General features: G+C 37.9%; 1 protein-coding gene across 1 annotated transcript in view; it reads right to left on the bottom strand.

The window, feature by feature from the left end:
* Positions 1 to 2,929: 2,929 nt before the first annotated feature.
* Positions 2,930 to 19,062, bottom strand: part of VEGFC (vascular endothelial growth factor C) — a 104,616-nt gene continuing 88,483 nt past the window's right edge. The window contains exons 5-7 of the mRNA XM_038560496.1: positions 7,122 to 7,228; positions 6,479 to 6,812; positions 2,930 to 3,444 (exon numbers count right to left, since the gene is read on the bottom strand). Coding sequence (XP_038416424.1) covers positions 3,330 to 3,444; positions 6,479 to 6,812; positions 7,122 to 7,228 — 556 coding nt within the window. The 3' untranslated portion in view covers positions 2,930 to 3,329. The remainder of the gene's footprint in view (positions 3,445 to 6,478; positions 6,813 to 7,121; positions 7,229 to 19,062) is intronic.

Raw genomic sequence — 19,062 nt, 5'->3', positions numbered from 1 at the left:
GAAACATGTCCTCGGCTTCCTTAAATTGTTCTCTGAGTGTCCTCTATGTCTTTTTGGGAAATGATACTGGATTTGTTCAGAACTTTCTAGAATTCATCTCTATAAGAATCAGACAAATGCTCTCCCACTGTGGCAGAGTGCAATAATTTTTTTTAATCACTTTTTCGTTTGCAGTTCCAAAGGTAAAGTCCCTAAAAAAGCATCCTTTGAAAAGTCTGCCAGAGAAAGCTCAGATCTGGGGGGACAGGGTGGTGATGAAGTAAGGTGAGCTCGCTGCCCAGCACCTACTCTGGTTGGTAAACATGCCAAGTTATCTGAAGAAGGATTTTGGCCTTTGGCCACATGCTGAAGAAGGCTGTGGTGTGAGCTCTCTGACCTGCTCTGTCTGCTTTTTCTCTCCCACTGTGAGCAGAGCAGAGACCCAGGGAAACAGGTGAGGAGGGAGCCTGTGACCCTTTCTCCTTGTGTTACAGAAGTGCATTCTGGGTAGGCCAGTGAGTGCAGGTGGAGGACAGATTATTTTTAGAAAGTCTAATAATGGAATAGATTTCACTTAAGCAGTGAGCAAATTAAAACACCTTTCAAAACAAAACAAAACAAAAACCCTGGAAGCTAAATGTTATACAATTGCTTTTTTTTTTTTTTAATTTTTAAGTAATCTCCGTAGCCAACATGGGGCTCAGATTTACAACTCCAAGATCAAGAGTCTCATGCTCTACTGACTGAGCCAGCCAGGTACCCCTTCCCATTAGTCTTTTAAACTGAAAGTACAGTATTTGGTTCCTAGACATGAAATTCTGTGTATAAACTTTTAAGATTTGAATATATGTATTAACTGTCCCTGCAAGCTTCCAGTGTTTTCTCATCATCCTTATCCTTGAGATTTGGCTGGGTTGGTATCTCGAGACTCTTGGAGAGTTTACATTCTCAGTATTTTTTTTCTTCAGCTTTTTGCTGAATCATGCTTGCTAACATTCTAAATAATTATTTAGCCTTATCTCTAGTCTAAACTGGTACCACAAAATCTCGATTCTTATTATTTAGTGAAGTGAGATTTTTATGGTCTACATAAAATTGTTTGCAAGTATCTCTGGCAATGTATTGTTTTTGCTCATGTTACTTTTGATTTTGGCCAAAATTATTACATCTCCAGGGACAAATTAAGTGCTATTTTTCTGGCATGCTTCATGTTTTAATTTTTGGTCTAGTGATTTTTTTTTGGCTTACCCATAATATTCTGAGAAACTAATTGTCAACACATACTTTAGATTTTTTAAAGCTGATAGTAGCCATTGTACCAGGCTCTCATTCTTTACATGGCCTCAGGGGGTTCATTTGAACTTAGATTACATTTTTCCCCTAAATCTGCTAAACATTCAATATATTTTAAATGTATCAAAACTAGAAACAATTAGCCAGATTGCCATAATAGATTACATAATGTTTGTTTGCTTACATTCTTGGCTCAAGTGTGATAAAAAAATGATTGAATTGAACGTCAGTTGAATTTCATAGATGGTGACCAGTTTATGGACTAGACACCAACTATGCCTCCCCATTAGGTGGAAAGATGTTATTTATTTGATTCCACATTTCCATTGGTAGTCATCCCTGAGCTTGTTTTTTTTTTTTTTTTTTTTTTTTTTTCTGAGCTTGTTCTTATTGAGCAATATTGATGGAAACTATAGCTTTAGTCAAATTTAATTAGCTTTTTCTTTTGTATTATTAGTTATTATTATTGTCTTCTACTGTTCTCGTGTTTGAAAATGACTTGGACTGTGGTTTGAACATAAGGATGTATAATGGATAGATTTTGTCCCTTAAGGCTTCAGCCATCCTCACTAAAAAATAAGATGGTCCATAAATGTATATAATGAGAGAATTTCAGAAGAGCATTTTTTTCCCCAATACATGAAAAAATCGGCCTTATAAACTCTATGTTTAAGTTATGCAGAGCACGTAACTGGACTTTTCTAAACATTACACGTAACATTATTTTAAAAGTCAATACTGAAAATACTCAGAACATGTTTAACGCATCAGTCTGTTGAAATACTTTTAAAGAAAACTATTTTATGGCAAAACACAGAGGATGATATTTTGAGTTGTTGCCTACGCCATTTTGAAACATTTTTGTTAAATTTGCAAGCTTTAGGAAGCTTATATTTATATAGCTTGATAGAATTTTCTTCTCCTTTCAGGATTACTGTTTTTATGTATTGCTATAGCCTTATCTTTTTATGTATTGCTAGCAGTTATGTTTTATTCTTTGCTAGCAGCTCTATCTGACCAGCAAATAATCCTCTGTCAATAAGTGAACTAGTCATATGGTTGTGTTTATGTAGGCAAAATATTTGTTCCCAGAGAAAAGTATTTTAGCATGATGTCCTCTTAAACATGAGACAAGTACTTCAATTGTGTTATTGAAATGTCTCCTTTTTAATATATAAGAGTATTTAAACATGATCTCCAGTCTATATGTGCCAGAGAGGAGCATTTCAGCTCACAAAAAGCGTTTTAGTTGGTCAGGAGGAGTTAAATATCTGGGCAAGATTCTTTTTGAGTAAAATATTTAAAAGCCATTTGAATACATACCGGGGGATAATAAAGCAAGTGAAGAGTCTGAATGATCCCAGTGCACCGAATAGCTTCCATCACATGGACATGCTAAGCAGCATATCGACTCACTTGGTTATAAATTTAAAAATGTCATATGCTAAAACATAATCATGACGTATAGTGAGAGATGAATTCAAATAAAATGTAATAGCAACTGTTGTCTCTCTGGAACTTTCTTTTCTAGGATCACACATTTTCATAATAGTCAAAATCTGACATCTGGCTGGAGGAAAAGAGAAAGAGCAGGAATGTTTGAATGTTTTCCTATCATCAAGTTTTGCTTATTGTGTTTGATAGTAACGGACTGAACTTTCCAGTTTATAATACAATTTTCATTTTATTTTAAACATATTTTGCATGATATAAAAATATTGATCACAGTGAGCTTTACCAATTGTTATTGCTATAAACATGAATGCAGAAACAATATTTTTAGTGGAAATAAATTATATAGTCATTATTTTTTTTTTTTAATCACAAGAGAAAAACCTCAGCTGTCTGGTCATTGGCAGAAAAACCAGTCATTAAAAGAGGTCTTTTGCAGATGAGCTCCAGTCCGTTTCTGTAAAGTTATCCACACAGGTCAGCAAACACTGACTTCTGTCTCTGTCTCCATGGTCCCACCAAGGTCTCTGTGTTCACAGATAGTTCTAATGTGGCAACACGGTTTTCCAAGATAAAGAAATGGCAAACTGGAAAACAGTACAGTCTTAGTTCATCTGTGGTCTTTTCCAGTATGAAGGGACACAGCGACATACTTCTTCACTAAATATAAGTCCTTGCTCACAATGCCTCAGTCGGTTTGTACACGGTCTTCTGTAACAGCTAGAAAAACAAGGAGGAACACATTTTTGTTAAAGACCAAAGCAACGAATTCATTATGTGACAGACATGGTGGTTTCTCTAGATTTAAAATGAGCACAAAGTTACCCATTTTATCATAAAATTATTCTTAGGTTTACATCTTATTGAAGTTTGTGCTGAGACTTAACAGAAACTGAGGAAGAATAGAAAAGCCTAAAGCAGTCTTGCTGCTAGAACAGATGGGAGAGCGAGATGATGTGAGTGTTGGTTCTTTTGAAGTGCTCTCTGCGTCCCCGGATGAAAGGAACCTAACCCAGAAACCGTGAAAGTGAGGGATTCAGGTCTGTCGATGTGGTGTGAGCAAAGAAGCGTGGCACAGTTCACAAGAGTCTGGGACTTATATGGAACCCAGACTTGGAAGGGATTAACTGCAGCCACATTGGCAGGACCGTGGTCCTCAGTGGGGAGCCCCAACCTCACTCCATGTCTCTGTCTAAGCCGCCTGGGCTCCAGGTGGGAAGGGGGTGGTCTGGGGCAGGGGGAGCAGGACAGTGCTTGCTAGGGGCACCCTCTCTCTTCCTACCCTAGACTTCCTGGTTTCCAGCAGTGGTGAAAGGGCAGATGATCAAAGGGCCCTGGTGCTCCAGCAAATGGGAGCTGCCTCTGAAGAGGCCGTGGGAGTGTGAGTGTCCACTGCGAGAAAGGGCTGGGTGTCCAGGGAGCAATGCAAGGTGACCTGGCAGGGGAATCAAAAGCGCACACTACAGGGAGACTGCAAATGTGAGTCTGAAGTTTCATTTCTTGGGCTCTAGTAGAAAAGAAAGCATACCTAATTAAGATATTATTATTATTTTACTTCTAAGCACAAATGAATTTTTACAAGACTTCTGGTATTCCTTTACTAAAGAGATTCAGTTCTCAATAATTAGTGAAAGTTGCTGATTTAAGGCAGTGGGCAAAAAATATATACTCTGCACCCCCCTCACTTTTGGAATAAATATTAAGAGAAAATGAATGTACATATTTTCAAGATGTTAAATTACCTTTTTTTTTGCTTCAATATATACATAAAACCTGAAAGTATAGCCTTAGAAAAATGAACACTTGAAGGTTTCAGTAAATAGAAAATCTTCATGAAACAGTATACTATTAGAAGAAATACAAAGGTAGAAATCTTTCTCCTAAGTTAATATAAGAATTCTATAGAAAAATATGATGGCTGGTTAGTCTTCTGTAAACAAAGTTAGGTTTGGCAAGCATGCTAGGGTTCACTCAGAAGGGTTCAATATACAAGATGGTTTAATAATCTTTAGTATCTATATATTATTCTGCATTTTTTGGAACTATCCTCTGATATAGTAGGGGATCTGCAAGTAAAACTGAAATACAGTTATTGCTCAAAATATTCTAAAAATGAAACAAAAGCATCCCCATAAGGCACTCTAAAGCAATAATGGAAGATAAAATATCATCCAAGAGTTACCTAGATTCACTGAAGTTCCCTTAAGTGGTAGCTAAAATGTTAGTGTGGATAGATCACTAGAAATATAAATTCAAATGGGAGCACAAAACTCATGAGGATTAAAAAAGATGGACGTTTTATTTACTGGGGAAAGGTAATGAACATTAGTGCCGATGTGAAATGATAAATAAATGAAATTTAAGATTTAAGTCACGTGAGTGATCATCTGTTGTCTGCGCATTACTGGCACCTCTAAAGAGTAGGTTGGAAGAAGAGAACCCAGTGGAGGTGATGGAAGTAAAATGTTATGGCGGCCAAAAGAGGGGTGCTTCAAGAAAAAGGTACAGAGAAGACAGGTTACACGAAGACCAACTTGTCCACTGGATTTAGCAGTCGAGTCTATTGGGACCTCAAACAGAACTTCCTCATGGCGCTCTGGGGCATACCCTGGGTTACAGTTGGTTGAACAGATGAGAGATGAAAGAGGTGAAGGCAAATCCTAAATGCCTAGGTCTTGGAGCAACTTTGAAGAGGACAGAGCTTCACTGCTAAAGTGTGCTCAGCATCACAGTAAGATGCTAAAAATATAGAAGAGGCTTGGGAACTCTCAGAAACCCAGGGGAAAGAAAAGAAGTCAAAGATGTCAAACACAGGGAAGAGAGAAGACCCGTCTGGTGGAGCAGTGTTGAAGGAAATGCCAAAAACACAGATCTGGCTAAAAGAGTAACCTTCCCCCACCCCGACTCCACTTACCCTGAGGTTAAAGAGGAAGTAAGTAGTTCAGGGTGCTGTTTGAGTCTAAGTCTTATTTTGTTGTTCTTGGTGAAGAAGGGGAATCAATGTTCAAGGAGTGAGCCTTGAGTGATCTTTAACAATAGAATTTATTTCTCCAATTCCACTAAATACTTAGCTTAAGTATTTTTCTAGATACAATTCTACATTTAGTGGCGTGATCCTATCCTTTGTAAATTTTGCCTGAGATTTTCTGCACCTGGAGCAGCTGTCCTCCATTAGGTGTCAGAATTTGGGCAGGGGACAGGTGTGGGTGTTTGGATGTTCTGGAAATGCTCCTCAAGTGACTCTCCTGTGCATCTGTCTCCCAGCCTGCGCTCAGCACCACGGCCTCAGCCCTAGCCCTCGGGCCAAGCAGGAGGAGTGCATTCTGAGCTCAGCTCTGGTTTTGGGTCTCAGGGCTCTGGTCTTACTTTTTTTTTTTTTTTTTTTTTTTCTTTTTCAGGAGTAAACACAGTCTCAGTCAAAGTCAAGCATCAGTTAGAAAATAACAGAACTTGTCTTCCGGAACTTACTGGTCTCATTCTAAAAAGCACCTGCTATTTTGGTTGAGAAGACTCTTCCCAGTAAGAGAAACAAACACTGTTCATGGAGATTTCTTCTTTTTTTTCTTTTTTAAGATTTTATTTATTTATTCACGAGAGACGGGGGGGGGGGGGCAGAGACACAGACAGAGGGAGAAGCAGGCTCCATGCAGGGAGCCCAACGCGGGACTCCATCCAGGGACTCCAGGTTCATGCCCTGGGCTGAAGGTGGCGCTAAACCACTGAGCCACCTGGGGTGCCCCTGGAGATTTCTTACCTGCATGTTTGATGTTGAAATTTCTTTCCTTTTAAGAAGCATTTCTGTGAATTTTCTGTACACTCACAGGCACATTTTCCAGGGTTTAGGGGTTGATTTCTTGGGCAGGTTCTTTTACATACGCACTGGCACGTGTTTTCATCAAATTCTCTGTTGGCCCCACACGAGTTGGGTAACAGTTTGTTTTTACAGACACACTGGCAGGAGTTTCTGTCTAGTTCCTTGTGGGGTCCACAGCTGGAAGGCCGGAGCCCCCCTCTGCAGACACACTGACACGTTTCTTCATCTAGCTCCTTGTTAGGTCCACAGATGTCATGGAATCCATCTGTAGAGTCTAGACAAACACAGTCAGACATCTTTACTACACCTTACTTCATTCGGGTGTGGCCTGAGACAATTAAAAGCATTTAGAAGCCTCTCTTTATGTTTTTCATTAGAGGGTGATGCACAAACATGAGTACGCTCCTTTACAAGGGAGTTCAAAACAGTACCAATGTCAAGTGGAAAGCATCCCGTTTTACAGCCGCTTACTTCAGAGTATGAAAACCTGAAGGTTGTGCAGGTGATTTTAGCAATATTAAATTATTTGTGAATCAAACCAGAGACACGTGGCATTTAGTCTTTAAAACATCGTTCTGCTTACCATCTCCAGAATTTGAGGCAAAAATAAAATCTTGCTGAGCCAGGCATCTGCAGAGATGATTATTCCAGATGTAATTTGTGGGGCAAGTCTTGTTTGCAGCTTGGCACCTGTGGGAGAGACAGACGAGTTAAGCAAGAATGGTCTACCTGGGACACAGAAGGGAGCATCTCTTACCCGTGCATCACAAAGCCGGCGCATGCTTGAGAGGAAGCTGTGGAAGGACGTCAGGATATATGAAATGAGATGTGGAAGTTCCTTCTCAAACTGCCCCCCCGCCTGCCCCTACATATGCAGTCAAATTCTAACCCAGAGCTGACCACTTAGTGGTCCCGTCTTCTAACCCTCCAGACCTTTATCTTGATAAGGCAAATATGTTTATTTGTATAATCGCATGGTGGTTTTATGTGTGTAAAAAGGGGATAAAGCTCTCATATCACTCTGCAACTGCCTTCTTCCACTTCCACTGAACAGTATATTGTGCATATCTTCGTAGGTCATTCCAAAATGTTCTGTTAGTGGCTACACAGTGGTCCATAAAATGCATGAGCACTACGATTAATCTCTTGGGAATTATTTAAATACTTCCAATTTGTGGCTTTTTCAAACAATTCCACAGGAAACATCTTCACATGTTGACCTTTATGACTTATTTCTGAAACACAGATACTTGTAAAGGGTCTATGAATCCAAAATTTCCTCTCTACACTCCACCGGGAAGGCATCGAAGACCATGTTTGCCGTCGTTGTTGCTGCTGTTTTAGTTTTTCCTCGCTCCCTCCCTCCGTCTCTCCTCTTATGTCCTCACTACTTCTTTCAGTAAAAATTACGAACATACGGGCTTCAATCAAGCCCACGGAGTGCTCCTCTGCTCCAGCTGTCTGACTGCTGGTTAACTGGGACTCCTTCATGTTGGCGCCTGGCTGAAATGAGCCGGGCAGTGGGGGGCTTCTCTGTTCTCTGAGACAAACAGAAGTCACAAGCTCTTCTTGCCCACTGTCTCCCCCACACCTAGAAACGGCCGTTCCTTCAAGGAGCCCAATTCTGTTTGTTGAGAAATGGCATGTGGGAACCGGTCTGTTGGGTGCCATCAGGTTACATCACTTCTTGACTTTTCAGGGTGCGGAGCTAGGAAGTGCACGCATACCCCACAGAATGTCTCCTTAGTTAATGTTCACCCATTAGAAGGATTCTTGGCTCTTAATATCCTAACTTAGGGAGTGTCTATAAACCCCTCACTACCTTACTTTTCAGCTGAGGTCAGTGCAGGGGAAATAATGATCTTTCACATTCAATATCGTGAACAATATGTGATAGAAGAGTGTTGAGTTACATTCCAGGCTGATAGAACATGACAGTCCTGCGTAGATATCTTAACAGGTGCACCGAGTGTAAACACACAGGTCATGTGCTTTGGATATTGCTAAGAAAAGTTTCAGGGCCCTACTGTGTGATGATACAGCGATACGCCTTTCTTGAAAAGACAGCCTGATGTCTCATTTAGCACCTCAGGAAGGACTTTTTGAACCGTGTAAGCACATCTGCTTTGTTAATGCATTTTTCCTCAACAACCACCTCTGAGGATACACGGCATCTCTCCCACCCAGGAGTCTCTACAGCAGCTCCAAGACCCAGAGGATCTCTATCTGCTCCATTCCGTGAGGCAGTCTGCCTAAAACCCTCTCCGCACACCTCTTGACACAACCTCAAATGGCAATGACTGTCTTACCCTTATCCTCCTCCCTTGTAACCTCCTTCAAGGGCCATGTCTCCAGCTTAATGAAAACCATCTATGATGGAAAGTTATCTTGAATTTATTTTTGATTTTTAAAAAGTTTTTGAACGCTGTGTGTTATCCGCTGTCCCATAACATGGGCTAATAATTTCTCATTCAGCATGCAAATAACCCAGGTAATCACATATAAGGAAGCCACGTGTTGACAACCATAACAATTGTTGGATGTCAAGGAAACCATGTTTGAGCATTTCAGATCCTATCAAGATAGGGTGTTACTTTTCTACAGGTATTATCTTTAAGTTCTTTGTAGGAAATTAGGTATGTGTGGGGCTTAATTCCTCCCGTTTAACACAATAAAAATTTGTTTGCAATATATATTTTTGGAAATAGGTTATTGCTCTTAAGTAAAAGATACCTGTAGGTAGTTTTAAGGAAAAAAAAACAGTCTTAGTGTTATTTCCAAATATGATTTAACATTACTGGTTTTTAAATTTACCTCTTGACCTCATACTAATAACTTCCATTAAAAGTTTTGTTCCTAACAATCTTCATATTTGCTTAGGTATATACAATATATATATATGTGTGTGTGTGTGTGTGTGTATAAAAGTAAGATATTTGCCTTATCCTGCATATACTATATGCCTTTTTCTTTATAATTTAAGTTTTTGAAAATTTGTGTGTTTCCTGTTAAAATTATGAGAAAAATAGATATTCAGAGGATTCTGATCCATGTCCTCAGCATGCTGATCCTTTTTGTAGTTTTGGTTTATGTTTTCAGTGGTTCTTTTTATAAATAAAATAAAATGTATATGTATGTATTTTTTCCCATTCTGCTATATTTTTCCCATTCTGCTATACAGAAGCTTACATGCTATTCGAAACCTTGCTTTTTCAGTTAGCTGCATGCCTTGGCGAACCCTATACGTTCCTAATAACTTTATGTGTTCCCAAGAGCAAGTCTTCATTTAGCACATATTTTTGTCATTACTATTTTCTTGGTTAATCATGGTTGTACATTGTCCCACAAAAATATTTGAACAGTATTTCTCCATTTTCCAAAACAATATCATTGTTTTTTCATTTACCTCCTCTCCAAAGCTTTAGTCCCTTCCATCAAGTAAGATGCTCCTACGTTTAGTTATAGAATAGTAATGCAATAAATCCTGGCTGAATGAAACTCAGACCACTCTTCTATAAATGAAGGTAATCCATTTTGGCTGTGTTGCTTCCATGTTGACATATACATGATTTAAGGAACACACTCCCATGTTGGTATCAAGAGGGCACAGTGCTATGGTGGTTGCAGTAGAAAGACATTATCATTTTGCCAATACGTGATTTATACTGCTATTACCTAAGCCAGTGTTCTTCCAGTTGTTAGTTATAATCCATCAGTGGGTTATGAAATCAATTATAAGGGTTGGAAAATGCATTTGTAAGGTAAAAGAAGGATACGTAATAAAATACTATTAGAATGCATGTGATAAAGACTTCTTTCTGCAACTATATTTCAGTTCTCTACATGCATATATTTTGTTATATGCATATGTAAATATGCATGTACACTCCCTCAAATATATAACCTCCCCCTCTCCCACGTGTGGTGTATGTGTATGTGTGTATATGGTAGCAAAGTCCAGTGTATTCGTTTTTTAGTTACGGTCATTAAAGGCGATAAACGCATCTGAGCTATTTATTTCTATGGGGAAAAGTGTCAAGAATGAGCTCAGTCACTAGCCTCAGTGGGACTGGTCCAGGAGAGGTCTTCAACTGCAGGGGAATGCACTAAAGTATCTGTGCTGAAGTTAAAGTAGGTATACAAAATTGTTCACCCTAACAGGATAGGAAAATAAAACATTTCCTATTTTTCATGTGGTGAGGGAAAAGAGTTTCCTCTTGAATATTTCACATCTTTAAAAATATAAATTCAAAACCATGGACCGTTTGTAGAAACAAATGTAGGAATGTATTTCTGAAAATGTCAGACAAAACAACAAGGTGTCTAGTGTCTAGTTTTACAACATTGACTAATTTCATATAATCTGGCTACACTAACCCTTTTGGTTTTGCACATTCATGATAAATAGAAATATGGCCTTCAGAATAACAATTTCAATTATGTTATAACTTAAGTGTTTTTGCCGACATACACTTTATATTGTGGACTAATTATGCTTTGCTCAAGGTGAATTAAATATTTTAATTTCCAATAGTCTTACAACTTAATTTAAATTTCTAGAAAAATATCACTTTAGAACCTTTGCCAAAAATAAGAAACTAATACTACTTATCAATGTTAACGTATTTTAATGTTGAACTTTGGATTCCTGTTAGATACCATTTAATTAAAGATACATATATTTGCATTGGATGCATTTTCATAATTACTAAATGAGGTTCCCTACCCTAAAAGTGAATGGTAAGTTCTTGGCATTTAAAGCTTCTAGTGTGGAAAACAAGGGAGACACAATTGCCAAACATTATCTTAGAGTGAAAGAAAATGTTTTTGATGAGGATAGAAGTTAGCACAATTTACTTATCTCCTACATATCTTCATCTCCAAAGCATTTTTATCCTATTGAAAATTTTCTCCAAGTTCTGAAGGCCAACGTGTGTAAAATACAGTAACAAATTTAAATAATTTTTATACTGTATTTATAAAACATTGATTTAAAGACACAATTTGTCTACAAAGCAGAAGATTATGCAATTATTTATAAAGCAGGTCGATGCTGAGAATCACACGTAAATAAATTAACTTTCCTACTTTGCCTTTCTCAGCCCGCCCCCACGCCCCATAAACACAACCACAATCCTGTTTATAATAGTTATGAAGGAAAAAGATGCTTTTCTAAGAATGATTTCATTAACTCACTCAGCTAATTAAGTAGCTGTTGCTAGTTAAAATCAGAGGACAAAAATTTAAGGGTATATATGTGTTCAAAAACAATGTATTTAATGATTAAATTATTCTTATCATTTATCTCTCTTTTGAAATTTTATGACTAGTATGTTCTGTGAGATTAAATCCTACATCTTGGGTAATAGTTGCTAGCTCTCATGCTTTGGACACTGTAGTAGGCTGTTTTGTGCATACCACTGATTGGGTTCTTTCATCTTCTCTATACTTTTGGCACTAGAGTGTCTGTATACTGGGAAATTCCCTGACTCCCCAAATATCCATATTTAAGGAATGCAGACACACTACCACCTTTTGTTTGGTATTAGGGAGAACTGAGCTGAATGTAATATATTTTGTAACATATTTCTAAGTGAAAAAATCCTGCATCTTGATTTATTTAAACTACTTTTGATCCAATTTACCAAATATCTCTTAAAATATTACATAGATCATCCAATATGAATGTCAACATTAACCGAATACCAATTCAACTTGTAGCACTCAATGACTTTTTAGAAAAGCAAATTCTTTCTGTGGACATTAACTGTGATATTAATCAAATATTCTCAAAGGCATCTCTTTTCATAAAGTGTCTTTACAACAACCCAAGTGATTAAAATTCTGCTGATCATGTGGTACCTATAGTACACAATCATGTTTCTCAAACAGCTATCCTGCCTAAAGTCTTATTAAATGTGGAATGTGATCCAGTAACATTAGGTTGAAAGCATGGTATTGTGAGCTCTCATACATTCCTTCTAAGCATCTTTATATCTATTCAGTAAGATGCTCTGTATTGTATTATGAAAACATATGGAGCAGGGCGGGGGGGGGGGGGACTCTGACCATGTTAATAATTTTGATAAATATCCAAATACAGTTTTGATTCCCTAAATGCCAACTGCTGATGTCATCTGAACTTCACCCACTGTGATTAACAATCACTCAAATCTGTAATTATCCTTTGAAAGAATATCTGTCCAGACCCTCTGGCCCAAGACTGCTTGTCAGAATAGCAGCAGGAAGGGCAACTCTTTTCTTTCATTATTAGAGCCACAGAGCCCTGGGTAAAGTACTTCAACAGTTTTATTCCCAAAGACGTTGAATTGTTGTGTTTACTTTGAGTTCCTCATGCATGGCCCTTGAATATACTTGACTATGTAATGCAAGGTGTTGGAGGAATCTGGGGAAGGAGGGTAAGAGGTATATGGGAATTCTTTGTACTTTTTGTTCAATTTTTCTGTGAGCCTAAAACTGCTTAAAAGAGGTCTAGCAAAAATATTTAGAAAATGATAGATTTGGTCTAATGTAGATAGTTATTAAAAATAATCATCAGTGTGTTTTAATTGAACTTGACATTAAGTTGAGAAACTCTTTGATCTAATAGTTCCCACCTTTGGGTAACATGACAATGACAACCTCAGTGCAGAGGATATACTGATGGAATATTTCCCACCTTTTGCTAAAATTTCTACCAATCAGTCAGCAAGCCATAGGAATGCTGTGCTTCCAACTGCTAGCTTTTAGAAGGCAGAAACCAGATAGTCCAAAAGGTGGGTACTCTGCACAGCACAATTAGCTTCCTTTTAGAAAAAAACATGTTCCAGGGTCTAGAGACTCTTACTTGAGTTCCATGGATCAATCAATTCCTATCAATAGGCGCTCACTTGAAGATGTTAGACAATATTTGGATAAAAAAGAGTTTTTTTTTTTAAAGGATGAAGAGACATGTGAATTAAGATTTAAAAAATAATTGCATATTATCATGAGGGTTTTAAACCTAGAAAGAGGATATTTTTAAGCCAGAACACAGATGTGTGTTTTAAAACACTGGAAAAGTAGTTTCTAATCATTGGGTGCAAGACTGTGTCCCAGTTTAGTTGGCAGATGTGTTATCTCTGCATTTCTGCTCTGATGCAGTTTGTTAAATGCATCATGCTGTTCTGTTTATCTCTATTTTTGGTGAAGCAACTATGTATGATTTTGAAATGAAAAGGAAAGGAACAATTAAAATGAGAAAAAACCTTCATGGATATTGAAACTTCTGAGCATTCAGACCGAGGATCTGTTATAGATTAACAAAGACAGTGAGCACTCAAGTTCTACATCAAAGGTTGCCAGGGCTATAAATTTACTCTGTTCCTTAGAGAAGAGATGAGTTCTCACAAGAATGAAATTTTCCTTAATAAGCCCAAATAACTCTAACTTCTTAGAAGCAAGTATGTTTTATCTAGTGTCTTGGTAAGCAATGTTGACATTTTTTTAAAAAAAGAAATGAAAACCAGTAAACAAATAAAAACAATGAGCCTTCAGGCTAGATTTTTCCATTTTCTCATTTTTTCACCCTTCTTTTCCTCTCTCACCACACCAAGATTCTCCCCCAAAGACTGACAGAACCTCTTTATGAGGTTGAAATCACCTATTTTTGGCACTCATTAAAAAAAAAATTCAAGGTTCCCTGGCTCTGCTGAACATGGTTTCATCATTCCTCTACAAAAAGACTCCTCAGGCTACCCCAATACCTCTACAGAAAAGGTGAGACTCTCCAGGCCAGTGCCCAAAGCTTCTAAAGCACAGCCTTAGCATTGCCTTTTAATTTAATCTCCTATGGCCTTCACTGATTAACATTCAATTAAGTTATTCTGGTCTATTCATTGTCCCCAGAATATGTTGTTTCCCTTAGGAATCCTATAGGGACATTGTCAATGAGAACCAAGTGACCAATAAATTGACCACTGGGTAAAATTCACTTCAAGACACTTGCCTTTCAAATGTGACCTCCCTCTCCTTTGATTTTACTCTCTTCCTAATATGTAGTAGAGTGCCTCCCATAGAGTATCATAGAATAAGCATGAACATTCATTCATTCATTCATTCATTCATATAATGGAATGCTATACAGGTATTTACTGAACCAGGCCTACAGACCTCAAAATGATTACATGTCTAAAACATACTGTAGAGAGATAAAAATAAAGTCACCATTTTAACACAAATATTTTAACCACAAGCTGTACTACTTCTTCTGTCATATGTTAACACATTCGTGTGCCATACATATGGAAGAGCATGAATAAGAATGAAGAATAATGACTGGGGCTTTGGGTTGTATGTTAAGTGAATATGACACAGTTGAATTTCAAATCAGATTGGAGAGATATATTGGGATGGTTTTTTTTTTTTTTTTTTGGACTTTATTATGTTTGAAGATTGATTTTTTTTTTTTAATTTAAAGAAGTTAAAAATGCAGTAAGACTACGTCCCCAAAGGAATGGATCAATTCCAAATCCCTGGTTTGCTCCTCTCAGCTGTGAGATGGTGGGGAAAATGGCTTAATCCCTCTGATTTAGTTTCTCATGTGTAATTGAGAATTTCACCCTCTTGTTTCCTCTGCTTTGTTCTCAAGGTCCTTATGCAATGTAGGTTATGAATAAATAAACAGGCTATCTCCATTCTGTGTCCTTCAGATAATGGGTCAGTCCTTGTCATTCTTGAGCATTACCTAATACTTGGTCATCTCATCACTTCTTTCCTTGAATTCTTGTTGGTTTTGCAGTATCCTTTGGATTTTGTAATAACCAGTTTTTAATCTTATTTTTTCTGACTGTTCTTAGTCTCCTGCACAGACCATTGTTTCGCCCAGCTTCCAAAATATTGATAATTCTCATGATGTCAGCTGCTGCTTCTCCTTTTACGGTATTTTCCTTGGTTGGGTTCATCTCTTCCATGCTCCACCAGCTTCATGCTGGTAGTACCAAAGAAGTATGCCCATCTTCGTGTCCTCCCAGCTCCAGATCCCACTGCTTACCAATCATTTCGGCGTGATTTCTTACAGAGACCACAAATACCAATGTGCATATCCAACCCATGTTCTCCTTTTCCAATCCATCCTTCCTGTGAGCACATATTCCGTGTTTGTATCATCTGTGTATACTTTCATCCTCAACTCCTGCCTCTGTGTTGTCCCACGCATGTAGCTCCCAAGTGGTGGGTTTTCTGAAAAACGTCTTTCCGCCTCTTTCCTCTCCATCCCCATTTCTACTGCTGTGGCTCCCACCCTTGTTATTTCTGTATCAGATTATTTCAGAAGCTTCTTCAATTTTTCCACTTCCTGTTTTGCTCCTCCAACCCACCTACTATACTGCCTTCAGGACAAGTTGTTCTTTCTATAATATACAATGTAAATACCACGAGTCCTACATGTACCTTCTAATGGTTCTTGAGAGACTTGAAGAAAAAGTCCACCTTTGGCATGGCAGATGCAATTCTGTGTAGTTCTGCAGACTCAGGCAGGTCCACGCTGTCTCTTGCTCGATGGTAGGCATGCATCCTGCATACATACTTCTTCTGCAACCCTAGTCCAGTTCCGTGTTCACAGGTCTGAGTTGCTTATGAGATTTCTCTAGAGGAGCGATCCTGTCTACCATTCTTTTCAGCCTAGCATCATAGCAATACCACGTAGACACACAGAAACTGTTTGATGAATGACTCAATAAATCAGAGCATGTGTTTTATGTACTTATTATATGAGATATACTTGTGTTTATACTCTGGCACATGAGCTGCTTTAGTTAAGGAATTCTATTATCTATTTTTTTAAATGTCCTACATCTCTTAGGATGGTGTAACACATATGTAAGACTCAACCTAAAAATTTCATGAGTGAATGAATACTACTTCTACCAACTAACAAAATCTAGGGCATCACTTCTTATTCACAAATGACTCCCTCCAGAAAAGAGGCCCTCCATGTAAGGGGTCATGGGAATCCATGGTGTTCAAGCTGAAGGAAAATATAAGAGGAAATAAATGGAAGGAGAGAGAAAAATCTGTGAGAACATCAATAAGAATATTGATATCTAACTGCTTCTAGAGATAATCTCTTCTGTCTCTGGAATTTCTGATCTATTTTAGTGCTGCTGGTATTGAGACCTGAAAGGTTTTTGTTTTGTAAATATTAGAAATTCTATCAGCTATTGGGGGAAAACATGGGTTTAAGAGCTAAAAAGACTTGAATTTTAATTTTTTCTGGCACTTTTCTTAGCTATTAGGTTTGTGCTAATTAATATTTCTAGTGCTCAATTTTCTCATTTGTAAAAATGTCTGTAAAACTTCAGCCAAAATTTATTGAAAACTCACTGTCGGGTGTCAGGCACTGTGATAATGTTGACCAGGGATGACAGATTATAAACATTGCCACATCCCTATTTGTTAGGTGTTGTCATCATTCGCACTATTGCTCTTATCCTGTTACATCATTATACAATATCAGACTAATATGTAATACAGTATAATGTCACTGAATGTGTTAATCATGAGGATTAGGTTATAAATGTTATGCTGCATTGTTATTTATAACATTTGGATTTATTTATTTATTTTTTGCAGATGAAGAAAATGAGTCACAAAAAGTTTACAGAAACTAGTGAAAACTCAAAGCAGGAAATGAATTTTCTAACCAGGAGGCTGCATGTAGTATGCAAAGCCTTCAGCCCTGTGCTCTGTGGTGTGAATCATCAGCGCAGTCACCTGACAGGGCTAGGATGAGCATGAGGCAATGTGCGGGCAATGCTTGTGCATAGTAATATTTAGTGAACTACTACTACTACTACTACTACTACTACTACTACTACTACTACAGATATAACACGTGTCATCTCTCTTTGACTGTGAGTGCTATGAGGCCAGAAGCAGCTAGCCTCATGCTTATCCTCTTTCACACTACCTTGAAGCATTCTTTGCCCATTTTAGAGACTCAACAATTATTTTATGAATGACTCATTTTATGAACGATTCATTTATTTATTGAATTATACTTCTTCATAAGTAATGTAAAACAGATGGTCTACTACTTATTTAACCTCATAATAATGGGGACATAATGCCATGCACTTGGGAAAGCTTTGCTGACACCACAGAGCTTGGGGAGGGCTGGGGCCACTGCTGAGAAATTGCAAATTCCACACAAAGGAGGGCTGGGAGGCTCTCCCCACTGGGGAAATCATGAGAATCTTAAAAGATCTGACCTAGTTACCATAAAGATTTTAAGCAATCTACCATTTTAAACCTAAATGAATTTCAAAATTATCATTAGTAAAAGGACCTGTTTCTCTTGGCTTTTCAAAAATCCATTTTTTTTTTTGGAGAAATATTTTGCCTATGATAAAATGCTCCTATCTTAAATCCACTCTCTTTTTCCCCCAAGTTTATGCACCCACGTTACTATTACCACAATCAAAATAGAGAATATTTTTATCACCCCCAGAACTTCCCTTTGCACCTTCCAGCAATGCCCCACCATCTGTATCTTCAGGCAACTACTGCAATGCTTTCTCTCAATTTAGATTGTATTTGTCTTTTCTAGAGTTCTTGTAAATTGAATCCTTTAACATGTATTTTTTAGGTTAGCTTCTGTCACTCAGCTTAATGTTTTGAAAGCCATTCATGTAGTTCACAGCTCAAGAGTTAATTTTTTTCATATTACTCAGTAATGTTCTATTGTATGGATACATTGCAGTTTACTTAGGCATTCACCTTTGATGGACATTTGGGTTGTTTCTAGTTATTGGCTAATAACGCTTATGTGAACATTTGTGTGCAAGTTATTGTGGAGAAATGTGTTTTTATTTATCTAGGGTAAATACCTAGGAGGAAATTTATGGATTGCATTTGTAAGTATATATTCAAATTCATAAGAATCTGCCAAAATGTTCTGCAAATGGTCATACCATTGCACATTCCCATCAGTGATATATGAGCATTCCAGCAGCACCACATCCTCTCCAGCCCTTGCTTTTGTCATTTCTTAATTTTGGCCATTGTGGCGGCTGTTCCCTTTTAACAAATGGTTTTATTTTTTATTTTTTAAAAATTTTATTTATTTATTCATGAGAAACAGAGAGAGAGGGAGAGAGGCAGAGACACAGGCAGAGGGAGAAGCAGGCCCCATGCAGGGAGCCCGACGTGGGACGCGATCCCAGGGCTCCAGTATCACGCCCTGGGCTGCAGGCAGCGCTAAACCACTGCACCACCGAGGCTGCCCAGTAGTTTTTAATTTAAATTGTGGGTCATCGGGATCGAGTCCCACGTCGGGCTCCCGGTGCATGGAGCCTGCTTCTCCCTCTGCCTGTGTCTCTGCCTCTCTCTCTCTCTCTCTGTGTGACTATCATAAATAAATAAAAATTAAAAAAAAAATTGTGGGTCACAATTCACAATAAGTGGAGACCAACATTCAAAAAAAAAAAAATAGAGTAGAAAAAACATATCTAAGGGCATCACGTGTAAAAAGGCATACACTGATG

Source organism: Canis lupus, chromosome 16, assembly GCF_011100685.1.
Source record: "Canis lupus familiaris isolate Mischka breed German Shepherd chromosome 16, alternate assembly UU_Cfam_GSD_1.0, whole genome shotgun sequence".
NCBI classification, from domain to species: domain Eukaryota; kingdom Metazoa; phylum Chordata; class Mammalia; order Carnivora; family Canidae; genus Canis; species Canis lupus.
This window is presented reverse-complemented; position numbering and strand designations above follow the sequence as displayed.